At 43.7% G+C, this 13,566-nt stretch overlaps 1 protein-coding gene across 6 annotated transcripts in view; it reads right to left on the reverse strand.

The window, feature by feature from the left end:
• Positions 1-7,881: 7,881 nt before the first annotated feature.
• Positions 7,882-13,566, reverse strand: part of LOC121573589 (ubiquitin carboxyl-terminal hydrolase 25-like) — a 42,556-nt gene continuing 36,871 nt past the window's right edge. For all 6 annotated transcript variants that reach the window (XM_041885685.2, XM_041885682.2, XM_041885680.2 and 3 more), the window contains 2 exons: positions 12,073-12,265; positions 7,882-8,710 (listed from right to left, as the gene is read on the reverse strand). In XM_041885685.2, the coding sequence (XP_041741619.2) occupies positions 8,538-8,710; positions 12,073-12,265 (366 nt within the window). In that variant the 3' untranslated portion in view covers positions 7,882-8,537. The remainder of the gene's footprint in view (positions 8,711-12,072; positions 12,266-13,566) is intronic.

Here is a 13,566-nt window from a genome sequence, read left to right on the forward strand (position 1 = left end):
GTCTAATCCTGGATGCTGATTGGTTAAAACTGCATTCCAGCCGGTGTCTATTCCACAAGTTACCACCGGCTAAATCTATGGCATTGAAATGCCTATTTACTCTGTTCCATCTCACTGCGCAATGCACTGTCTCATCAGCCCAGCCATGCAATTTATAAACTGGATCTTCACTATAAAAAGCATCTAGACATTATCTAACTTTTTTTTGTCATACTTTGTGACATCCAATTACAGTCTTGTCCCATCGCTGCAACTCGGGAGAGGCAAAGGTCAAGAGCCATGCGTTCTCCGAAACACGACCCTGCCAAGCAGCACTGCTTCTTGACACACTGCTCTCTTAACCCAGAAGCCAGCCGCACCAATGTGTCAGAGGAAACACCGTACAACTGGTGACCGAAGTCAGCTTGCACACGCCCAGCCTGCCACAAGAAGTCTCTAGGGCGTGATGGGACAAGGACATCCCAGCCAGCCAAACCATCCCCTGAACGAATAGGTCTCCCGGTCACCGCCAGCTGTGACACAGCCTGGGATTGAACCCGGGTCTGTAGTGACGCCTCGCTCACTGCGATGCAGTGCCTTAGACCGCTGCGCCACTCGGGATGCCTAACATCTTGTTTTCAGCTGCGTACATTACTATGGGACAGCTGGAGATCGAATTTCAATATTGAACCAATGTTGCAAATGTCGGAGAGACAGACAGCAAGGTTTATACAAATCTCCGCTGTTGAAAACCAAATATTAGTCTAAAAGAAATGGGAGATAATGTCTAGATGCTTTTTATAGCGGAGATCCAGTTTATAAATTGCCTGGCTGGGCTGATGAGACAGTGGATTGCGCAGTCAGATGGAACAGAGTAAATAGGCATTTTAACATCATAGATTTAGCTGGTGGTAACTTGTGGAATAGACACCGGCTGGAATGCAGTTTTAACCAATCAACATTCAGGATTAGACCCACCCGTTGTATAAATATCATTAGGCATATCCCATCCCTGCACTGAGGTACATTTTCTGACCCATAGTGTATATCGAGCTGGCTCCATGGTGTCTTAATGTAACCATGATTGTAGGGCAGGGTTTCCCAGCTGGCGGCCCGCTGTCCGAATTTGCCGTCATACATTTGGCCCCCCAAGTTTCTGAGCACAAAATAAAAAAGAATTTGTTTTTGTTGGGAATTTTCATTGTTGGACAAAAGACTGTAAAAATACCAGGAAATGAGCTCCAAGTGATTTTAATTTAAGAAAGTTTTCCTCACACATAAGAGAGACAAGTAATCGTATACAAAATGTAAGCAAGGTTTGAAATGATTATGTTTTAGTCAAACATTATATATGTTTGCAGTCATTTTGCGGTCGACAAATGATTTGTAATTATAAACTGGGTGGTACGAGCCCTGAATGGTGATTGGCTGACAGCTGTGGTATACCACGGGTATGACAAAAACATTGATTTTTACTGCTCTAATTACGTTGGTAACCAGTTTATAATTGGAATAAGGCACCTCTGGGGTTTGTTGTATATGGCCAATATACCATGGCTAAGGGCCTTATTGCTTAATTTTGTTCCGGCCATCTGACCATACGCTCAAGAAGAAAATCAGCCCGCAGCTGAATCTAGTTGATGATCCCTGTTGTAGGGTGTCCAATCAAAAACACTTATTTTGACCAATTGGTAAAATAATATATGTTAATTGTGTAGACAATCTATGAAAACCAATGGTCCAAACCTCATGTTTCTATCATAATTCGTTCAAAACTATTGGAGTTTTTTTTTACAACTGCTGGCTTGCCTCTGAAGCTAAACAGGGTTGGTCCCTGAATGGGAGACCAGGTGCTGCTGGAAGTGGTGTTGGAGGGCCAGTAGGGTGCACTCTTCCCTCTGGTCTAAGGTGATCCCAATGCCCCAGGGCAGTGAAGGGGACATTGGCCTGCGTAGGGTACCGTCTTTCGGATGGAACGTCAATCGGGTGTCCTGACTGTGGTCATTAAAAAGCAAATGGCACATCCCTTACAAAAAAAGAGTGCAGTATGCTACAAAAACTGCGTCCCCCCAAAAAAATTATGACTGCAGTAATTTTGCAGTGTAACTGCAGTTAGATTGCAGTATAACTGCAGTATTCTGCAATTACTGCATCCAAAATACCACAGTCGACTGCAGTTGCTGCACTTGAACTTTTTTGTAAGGGTTATCGTGAGAGTAAGGGTGTTCAAATCAAATCAAATGTTATTTGTCACATGCGCCAATACAACAGGTGTAGACCTTACAGTGAAATGCTTACTTACAAGCCCTTAACCAACAATGCAGTTAAGAAAAATAAGTGTTAAGTAAAAAATTGATAAGTAAAAAATAACAAATAAAAATAAATAACCAATAATTAAAAAGCAGCAGTAAAATAACAATAGCGAGGCTATATACAGGGGGTACTGGTACAGATTCAATGTGCGGGGGCACAGGTTAGTCGAGGTAATTGAGGTAATATGTACATGTAGGTAGAGTTAAAGTGACTATGCATAGATAATAAACAAAGAGTGGCAGCAGCGTAAAAGAGGGGGTGGGTGGGTGGGTGAGGGACAATGCAAATAGTCCGGGTAGCCATTTAATTAGCTGTTCAGGAGTCTTATGGCCTGGGGGTAGAAGCTGTTAAGAAGCCTTTTGGACCTAGACTTGGCGCTCCAGTACTGCTTGCCATGCGGTAGCAGAGAGAACAGTCTGACTAGGGTGGCTGGAGTCTTTTACCATTTTTAGGGCCTTCCTCTGACACCGCCTGGTATAGAGGTCCTGGATGGCAGGAAGCTTGGCCCCAGTGATGTACTGGGCCGTACACACTACCCTCTGTAGTGCCTTGCGGTCGGAGACCGAGCAGTTGCCATACCAGGCAGTGATGCAACTAGTCAGGATGCTCTCGATGGTGCAACTGTAGAACGTTTTGAGGATCTGAGGACCCATGACAAATCTTTTCAGTCTCCTGAGGGGGAATAGGCTTTGTCGTGCCCTCTTCACGACTCTCTTGGTGTGTTTGGACCATGATAGTTCGTTGGTGATGTGGATACCAAGAAACTTGAAGCTCTCAACCTGTTCCACTACAGCCCCGTCGATGAGAATGGGGGCGTGCTCAGTCCTCTTTTTTTTCCTGTAGTCCACAATCATCTAATTTGTCTTGATCACGTTGAGGGAGAGGTTGTTATCCTGGCACCACATGGCCAGGTCTCTGACCTCCTCCCTATAGGCTGTCTCATTGTTGTCGGTGATCAGACCTACCACTGTTGTGTCGTCAGCAAACTTAATGATGGTGTTGGAGTCGTGCCTGGCCATGCAGTCATGGGTGAACAGGGAGTACGGGAGGGGACTGAGCACGCACCCCTGAGGGGCCCCCGTGTTGAGGATCAGTGTGGCAGATGTGTTGTTACCTACCCTTACCACCTGGGGGCAGCCCGTCAGGAAGTCTAGGATCCAGTTGCAGAGGGAGGTGTTTAGTCCCAGGGTCCTTAGCTTAGTGATGAGCTTTGAGGGCACTATGGTGTTGAAGGCTGAGCTGTAGTCAATGAATAGCATTCTCACGTAGAGGTGGGAAAGGGCAGTGTGGAGTGCAATAGAGATTGCATAATCTGTGGATCTGTTGGGGCGGTATGCAAATTGGAGTGGGTCTAGGGTTTCTGGGATAATGGTGTTGATGTGAGCCATGACCAGCCTTTCAAAGCACTTCATGGCTACAGACATTTAGGCAGGTTACCTTAGTGTTCTTGGGCACAGGAACTATGGTGGTCTGCTTGAAACATGTTGTTATTACAGACTCAGTCAGGGACAGGTTGAAAATGTCAGTGAAGACACTTGCAAGTTGGTCAGAGCATGCTCGGAGTACACGTCCTGGTAATCCGTCTGGCCCTGCGGCCTTGTGAATATTGACCTGTTTAATTAAAGGTCTTGCTCACATCGACTACTGAGAGCGTGATCACACAGTCGTCCGTAACTAACCCTCATGGATAAATTCCCAACCTGGCCACCTAAATCATCCCGCTCATTCCTAATTGGCATCTATTACTCCTCACCCCTCCACCTGATGTGTGGTGAGCGTTCTGGCACAAAAATGGTCGCTGTGTATCACCCAGGTGGGCAGGCCCGGTCCTGGCAGTTCTGCCGCCCTAGAAAATATTTTTGGGGGGCTGCCCCCTCCTCCGATACCCGCATAACTACACTGAATAAAAATATAAACACAACATGTAAAGTGTTGGTCCCATGTTTCATGAGCTGAAATAAAAGATCCCAGAAATGTTCCATTCGCACAAAAAGCTTATTTCTCTCAAATGTTGTGCTCAAATTTGTTTACATTCCCGTTAGTGTGCATTTCTCCTTCGCCAAGATAATCCATCCACCTGACAAGTGTGGCATATCAAGAAGCTGATTAAACAGCATGATTGCAGTGGGCAGTAATATTTTATATGTGAATATACAGTATATTATATATACACATCACATGCGACTCATAATAAGACTAAACAATTAGCCTATTAAAATGTTTATCTGACTCCATAAAGATAATTAAAATATACAAGCAAGTATTAGGCAATGAGTTGACGTTGACTAGCAAGAATTGGTCTGAGAATTGTCTATATCAAAGGGAGATATTTAATTAACATTGTACAATGAATGGATTCACATACAAGGCATAAAGCTTCAGTTACGAGCATTAACAAGCATTACAAGGCATTATTCCAAGCATATAGATTCTAAGGTTATCTCACAATACAAAGCATGAACAAAGAGATGTTTAGAAAAATGCATTTAATTTATAACACCTGAAGGTGTAACCTTTCAACCCAAAACCAACCACCTTTGACCAATCAAACGATACCAAGTTTACTGTGTAACCTGACCACCAAGGCCCAATCTCCACAGGGTGTCACAGCATTTAAGTGCTTGTGTGGGGAATGAGACCAGTGTAAATTCCTGAGAGGACAATAGACCCTCCTTGAGAGTAATTGAGAGTTCACCCTGTACAGACAAGTTACCACAGAGATCATACATCCATATAGATAGCATCAGTTCTGAGTTCTCCTCAGTGAACAAGTCTCAGATAGATACCAGACATGGATACTATAGTATTACTATATTCCTATAATATTCTATCACATTCAATATTCAGTGCTCTGGATACTGTAATAGAGAGATACATTTTGGCCCCTCAGAGGGGAAGGGCTGACTAGTCGTTAGGCATTGTCCTCTGTCTTCCAACTCCAGGTGTCAGAGAGCACATTAATTAGGGCCAAGCCTACATGATCATTACACAGGTGCAACTTGTGCTTGGGACAATAAAAGGCCACTCTAAAATCTGCAGTTTTGTCACAACACAATGCCACAGATGTCTCAAGTTTCGAGGGAGCGTGCAATTGGCATGCTGACAGCAGGCATGTCCACCAGAGCTGTTGCCAGATAATGTAATGTTAATTTCTCTAGCATAAGCCACCTCAGCTGATGAAACTGTGGGTTTGCACAACTGAAGAATTTCTGCACAAACGGTTTAAACCGTCTCAGGGAAGCTCATCTGAGTGCTTGTCGTCATCACCAGGGTCTTGACCTGACTGCAGTTCGGTGTCGTAACCAACTTCAGTGGGCAAATGCTCACCTTCGATAGCCACTGGCAAGCTGGAGAAGTGTGCTCTTCACGGATTAATCCTGGTTTCAACTGTACTGGGTTGATGGCGTCGTGCAGGCGAGCGGTTTGCTGATGTTAACGTTGTGAACAGAGTGCTCAATGGTGGCGGTGGGGTTATGGTATGGGCAAGCATTAGCTACGGACAACGAACACAATTGCATTTTATTGATGGCAATTTGAATGCACAGGAGATACCGTGACGAGATCCTTAGGCCCATTGTCTTGCCATTCATCCGCAGCCATCACCTTATGTTTCATCATGATAATGCATGGCCCCTTGTCGCTAGGATCTGTACACAATTCCTAGAATCTGAAAATGTCCCAGTTCTTCCAAAGCCTGCATACTCGCAAGCCATGTCACCCATTGAGCATGTTTGGGATGTTCTGGATCGACGTGTTCCAGTTCCCGCCAATATCCAGCAACTTCGCACAGCCATTGAAGAGGAGTGGGACAACATTCCACAAGCAACAGCCTGATTAGCTCTATGAGAAGGAGATGTGTTGCGCTGCATGAGGCAAATGGTGGTCACACCAAACACTGATTGGTTTTCTGATCTACGCCCCTTCCTTTTTAAAAAAGATATCTGTGATCAACAGATGCATATCTGTACTCCCAGTCATGTGAAATCCATAGAGTTGGGCCTAATTTATTTATTTATATGAACTGTAACTCATTAAAATCTGTGAAATTGTTGCATGTTGCGTTTATGTTTTTGTTTAGTGTAGTTGCCTACCCCTGACAAAGTGTTTCCAAAAAGCTCATCTGAGATACAGGTAACTGCATAAATAATGGACACACTTGAGTAAATGAAGGACACAAAGTATATTGAAAGCAGGTGCTTCCACACAGGTGTGGTTCCTGAGTTAATTAAGCAATTAACATCCAATCATGCTTAGGGTCATGTATAAAAATGTCCAGTTACCCATTATTTTGGCTACCATAGCTAGAAGAAGAGATCTCAGTCGTACATACGGGATACACCGTCCAACGAAACGCTTACTTGTAGTGTCCTTCTTGACAATGCAATAACAATAAGAAATAATAAAAGATAAGACTACGAACATAAAGTAAATGGCTCAGTAGAATAGTAAATATTTTAGCATAAGTATAATACAGGAAGGCACAATATCTACATGTGTTTTGGGGAAGTGGGGATTGGGGGACAACTTTAAATTGTGCAGTATTTAGCAATCATAACAAGAGTCTGGTAGCAGCAGTTGTGATGTGTGTGCGTAGCCATAGCCGCAGGAAGTACGGGTTCAGCACCCCCTGAAAAACCAGGGATTAAAAAATATTAATCAAAAGTAGTGCACTTGACCTTTACTAGTCCTGTTTTAGCAGACCAATATAGCCTTCTGTAGTGAGGGCAGAATTTTTTTGCCTGTCTCTGAGCCTGATGGTATCGGACCTCATGCTCCGATATCGTCTGCCTGACGGTAAGGGAGTGAACAGCTCGTGGCTGGGGTATGCTGCTGGCCTTCCTCAGGCACTGTAACGAGTAGATGTCCTGGATGGGTGGGAGTGCGATCTGATGTGATTGGTCAAAAGACCAATTAGTGGAAAAAACATCAGAATTGGGCTGCCTGTCTAAACAGAGCCAAAAGGAGCATAGGGGGATAAAAGGGTGTGCATGTCGCAATCACCAAATCGCTACCCAATTGAAAACATATGGGAGATTCTGTAGCGGCGCCTGAGACAGTGGTACATGATTGCATTATATCAGTGTTAGTGCAGAAATAAAGACATGGGACATCAGACAAAGGAACAATGTATTTGGCCTAAAAGGGCCATAAATAAATGTTTGTTATCTCGATTTCTGCCTGTTTTGGTGGGATGGAGTTTTGGCATGCCTGGTGAAACCAGGCGGTAAATTAGTTAGTAGACCAATAAGAAAGACAGTTCCAAACATCTCTGCCATTAACAGCTAGTTTTCAGTTTTCCCCTCCCCACTCAGACCACTCCAGGACAGTCCTAGCTAAATTCTTGCTTGAGAAATTGCTTGTTGCTAAAAAGCTATTTGTTTATTTTGACCATTTTATTTGAAAAAAATTCACAGCAAAGTACTTGATATTGAGATAAAAACGGCTGCATTGGACCTTGACGACACTATGTTGGCGTTTCCTTTATTTTGGCAGTTACCTGTAGAATCATACAGTTAACAACCGTGTAATACATGATTGCATTATATCAGTGTTGGTGCAGAAATTAAGACATGGGACATCAGACAAAGGAACGATGTATTTGGCCTAAAAGGGCCATAAATAAAGGTTTATTATCTCGATTTATTAACAAGCCACAGTGTGTCCATGGCTGTCTACCACAGCACTTCAAACTTCTCATTCTGGTGTAGTCCACAGCGTTCACAGACCCACTTGAGATACTTAAAGCCGCTGATAAATCTCAAGGTTCTCATTTTGTCGCTTCCTTTAGAAAATTAAAACAAAAACGTGATAACACTGTACCAAACTGGTGGCAGAGCAGCAGGGCAATCCATCTTTAAGAAAGAGGCGGGTGGGGGTGGGAGGGGGCATAAACCGAACGAAAAAAAAAAAAAAAGAACTCCACCTCATTTAACAAAGCTTGGAGCAGCATGCACTGGCTTTCAATCACTGCAAGAGCGCCATTTTCACTACCCCCCGGTCTTCCTTTTCCAACTGTCCGTTCATTAATTTCTCTGTTGCGTTTTGCTTAAAAAATATAATAGAAATAATAATTATTATTATTATAATGATAAAACCTATAGCAGCAAAAGAGAAACAGAGGAGTAACAGCCATAGCGAGTGACCCCCGGTTTATAAGGAAGGCATGGGTTAAAAGAGTTCCATTGGTGAGTGACCTGGGTGCTGGGGGGCCGTGGGACTGTGAGGGGGGCTGCTGCCCCCTCAGCTCATCTCCCGTCCGCAGGCACCCGGCTCAAGGAGGCCATGACACGGCCGTAGCGCTCAACCAGCTCCAGGGTGGAGTAGGTGGCTAGCTTTGGAGGGTCGTGGAAGCTTTTGATCTCTGTCGAGCAGTCAAGTAACTTGGGTAGGAAGTCCGTCAGCTTCTCCTGCAGGTTGGCTGCAGCAGGAGGGGGAGAACAATGACGAGAGGGAAGAGAGAGTGATTATTTCAATGTCCTTGCTTGCGTCACTCTTCAGAGAAACATCCAGTTACCAAACAGAAATCATAAGCTAAATATTTTCACTGTGATAGCACAAGCTCTTGGTAAGCATGCTCCTCTAGGAAAACACAGATTGAGAAAACAAGATGAAAGAGGCCCTGGTTGGCTGTAGTTCTAAGAAGATGCTGCTGGGTCACTTTTCTGAAAACCAATCAAACTTTTTCCTGGAGTAGAGGCTAGAACTCCACTGAAGCTAGAACTCCACTGAACCACTTTCTCTGAACTAACAATTTTGGTCAAATTCTGTGTGGGTATATCCCTGGTTGTTATGGCTTGCCTGGTCTGGCTGCTAACGTCAACTAATTTGACCATGTCCCTGACCATGTTCCATGTCACTTCCAAATTAAACTACAGCAGAATAATAACCAAACATCCAGCAGATCTCCAGTACCACAAATCTAACCCCCTTGCCTCTAGGCTCTTGTACTCCTTTCACATTATTGTGCTAGCCCAAACCGTACTGTGCTGCCTCCGATGTTATTTTCACATTATCGGTTCCAGCAACTACAGAGGGTGCCTAATAGGGTAGGGAGATATTACGATAGCATCGATAGTGACGACATCATGATGTGACAGACGATGGTTTAGCCTATCTGAACTTGACTTGAGCCGCGCAATACAACATTATTGCAGCAGGACATCACACAAGTGACATTCCGAGTAATTTTCATATTCCTATTTGCTATAGCCTATTTCAATAAATATGTTATATACAGAACACAAGAGGGGAGGAATGTAGGCCAGACAGAGCAGATAATTCCACCAAAGCGGCGCAAAATGTCCAGTCAGAAAATATTGTTTCTCTCTCTCCGTCAGATGAGATGCATGGGCTTTAGTTCCTAAACCTAATCTTTTTTTATATATTGGATACTCCTTAAAGTGAAACTGACAGCGTTTTAGCTACTTTGCAGATATGAAACAGACAATCATAATATCAGTCAAAAATATCAAATTCCCAGTTTATGCTAAAAAACCAACTTTATAAGAAGTTTTCAAAATAGGTTATATTTGACTCAACATTTCATGCCGTACACTAACGCATTGTTGGCAGAATAGATGGATGCAGTTCAAAGCATGATTAATATAATTATACAGTTAATATAATAATACAGTTGAAGACGGAAGTTTACATACACCTTAGCCAAATACATTTAAACTCAGTTTTTCACAATTCCTGACATTTAATCCTAGTAAAAAGTCCCTGTTTTAGGTCAGTTAGGATCACACCTTTATTTTAAGAATGTGAAATGTCAGAATAATAGTAGAGAGAATGATTTATTTCAGCTTTTATTTCTTTCATCACATTCCCAGTGGGTCAGAAGTTTACATACACTCAATTAGTATTTGGTAGCATTGCCTTTAAATTGTTTAACTTGGGTCAAATGTTTCGGGTAGCCTTCCACAAGCTTCCCACAATAAGTTGGTTGAATTTTGGCCCATTCCTCCTGACAGAGCTGGTGTAACTGTCAGGTTTGTAGGCCTCCTTGCTCGCACACGCTTTTTCAGTTCTGCCCACACATTTTCTATAGGATTGAGGTCCGGGCTTTGTGATGGCCACTCCAATACCTTGACTTTGTTGTCCTTAAGCCATTTTGCCACAACTTTGGAAGTATGCTTGGGGTCATTGTCCATTTGGAAGACCCATTTGCGACCAAGATTTAACTTCCTGACTGATGTCTTGAGATGTTGCTTCAATATATCCACATAATTTCCCTTCCTCATGATGCCATCTATTTTGTGAAGTGCACCAGTCCCTCCTGCAGCAAAGCACCCCCACAGCATGATGCTGACACCCACGTGCTTCACGGTTGGGATGGTGTTCTACGGCTTGCAAGCTCCCCCTTTTTCCTCCAAACATAACGATGGTCCTTATGGCCAAACAGTTCAATTTTTGTTTCATCAGACCAGAGGACATTTCTCCAAAAAGTACGATCTTTGTCCCCATGTGCATTTGCAAACCGTAGTCTGGCTTTTTTATGGCGGTTTTGGAGCAGTGGCTTCTTCCTTGCTGAGCGGCCTTTCAGGTTATGTCGATATAGGACTCGTTTTACTATAGATACTTTTGTACCCGTTTCCTCCAGCATCTTCACAAGGTCCTTTGCTGTTGTTCTGGGATTGATTTGCACTTTTCGCACCAAAGTACGTTCATCTGTAGGAGACAGAACGCGTCTCCTTCCTGAGCGGTATGACGGCTGCGTGGTCCCATGGTGTTTATACTTGCGTACTATTGTTTGTACAGATGAACGTGGTACCTTCAGGCATTTGGAAATTGCTCCCAAGGATGAACCAGACTTGTGGAGGTCTACCATTTTTTTCTGAGGTCTTGGCTAATTTCTTTTGATTTTCCCATGATGTCAAGCAAAGAGGCACTGAGTTTGACGGTAGGCCTTGAAATACATCCACAGGTACATCTCCAATTGACTCAAATTATGTAAATTAGCTCATCAGAAGCTTCTAAAGCCATGACATTATTTTCTGGAATTTTCCAAGCTGTTTAAAGGCACTTCTGACCCACTGGAATTGTGATACAGTGAAGTATAAGTGAAATAATCTGTCTGTAAACAATTGTTGGAAAGATTACTTGTGTCATGCACAAAGTAGATGTCCTAACCGACTTGCCAAAACTATAGTTTGTTAACAAGAAATGTGTGTAGTGGTTGAAAAACAAGTTTTAATGACTCCAACCTAAGTGTATGTAAACTTCCGACTTCAACTGTATATTTCCTTCTCTCTTCATGACTGAAGGCTATGCTTCATCGTTTTGTGCATGGCTTTCTCCAGATCAGACAATGAATGTAACAGAGTTCCATCTCAAAACATTATTTGAATAGCCTAAAAACGTAAGGTAGCCAGAGGACTAATAATGAGAAGGAACAAACAATATCAATAGCCTATAGAAAAATCTAATGACAAGTTGAAATTAGTTTAAGCTTATTAAGAAAGAAAATCCCTCCATTCTAGGTTGAAAACCAAATGGCCAATAACCTTTCCTCCTACTAGGCCGATCATAAAAGCTTTAATACAATAGGGGCGATAGCATCGTATATCACAATGTTTAATGGGTACATAACCACGATAGGACAAAGGTTGACATTGCCCAACCCTAGTGTCTAACCAGGCCAGCACAGTACAGCACGGCTTGGGTAAGTAGTGTGAAAATGCTCTGTTGCCTCTGCCCTATGACTTTTTTAGACTCTTGGAAGATTAGTCCCCTAATCTTAAAATGTGGGTTAAAAATAATCCAAAGAAACAAACTCACGCTCCATCTCCTGTCCCAGGTAGGAGCACCAGCGGTTCCTCATGTCCTCCACAGCCAGCAGGTCCTTCTCCGTGTCGTGGACAAGCAGTAGGGGGATACACGGCACCACCAGCTCATTCATGATGCTCAGCCCGTCGCTCACCTCCGGCTCCTCACCAGACTCAAACATCCCCGCCGCATTCTCGTTCAGTTTCTATGGGCAAAGCACATGCATATAAATTGATGAGTTAGGGATTAGCTTCATATGCTAGGGATTAGCTTGAAGTGGTATGCTAACAAATGTACCAGTATTAGCTATTCTGTCAAAACAGACTTGCAGGACAGCCAGGTATTACATGTTCCTATATTGCTAATGTATATGTATTTTACATTAGAGACCACCTCTGTATGAGGGGCTGCAGCCCAGGTAAGACACAGACCATTTGCATTATCACTATCTGGTAGTCATCCATCCCGACAGACATTGTCAATGTCAGAGGATGTTCTCAAGACCTGTGGTACTGACGTGGGCAGTGACGTACTACATGATGCACACAGACACTTCGCTATGTTCTCCTTAGCAAAGCCCTGCACTGCTGCTGACACAGACAAACTCACTGACCTCAGCTCTGGAAAATACCTTACACAAACGCAGACTGCCACTCCGGAACCAGAGAGACTTGGTGGGGGTTCACAAAACATAACTGTGTCAATGTTAGCAGTTTTTTCAATTAAAAACAGAGCAGAAGGTAAACAGCGGGGCTGGAGAGAGCAGGGCTGGAGCGGGAGCCTGGGGTTCATTCTGGCCAGAGATCTGAGATGGCGGCTCTAACTCTAGCAGAGCCCTGAAGGAGCAGAGCCGAGGTTAGCTCAGGACACAGCCATGTCTCCTGGTAATGTGTTTACACTCGCTGGGCCTACTGCTTCCTATTCCCACTCGGGTTGATTACATTAGGAGCACAATGCCGGTGTAAGGTTACTGAGTGCAGGAGCAGCAACAGGGCCGACCGAGGAGGAACAGGGTTCCCCCTCTCGCTCTCCCTCAGTTCAGACCAGACCAGTCACAGCCTGATCCGACCGACCAGGGACTCATTCCATCTAAGCCCTAACCAATATAACCAGAGCATAGTTTGGAGACGGGATATAAAAAACAAAGTGAAGCTGTGGTCTGATCAGAATATTGAAAGGATTTGGATCTTTCCCTCACACCAAGAGCATTTGCTGAGAAAAGTTCTGTGGGAATCTTTATGGGCAATAAAAAAGAATGTAATATCTCAGCTAGAACAGGAACAAACCCTGCATCAATCCTAGAGATTATGGGGTGGAGCGATGATCTTGGTAGACATGACAGTTTGGCTGAGTCACTGTGACCCACGGGAAGGCAAGGATGAGTTAGAAGGTCAGAGAGCCTTGATGAGAATGACTTAAAACGACTTCCACTGTGACCTATTGTTTTGACTGGAAACACGTGATGATCTTTAAAACACTATGGATGAACTTCGACCACTTCCTCTC

The sequence above is a fragment of the Coregonus clupeaformis genome, chromosome 9, assembly GCF_020615455.1.
Source record: "Coregonus clupeaformis isolate EN_2021a chromosome 9, ASM2061545v1, whole genome shotgun sequence".
NCBI lineage: Eukaryota > Metazoa > Chordata > Actinopteri > Salmoniformes > Salmonidae > Coregonus > Coregonus clupeaformis.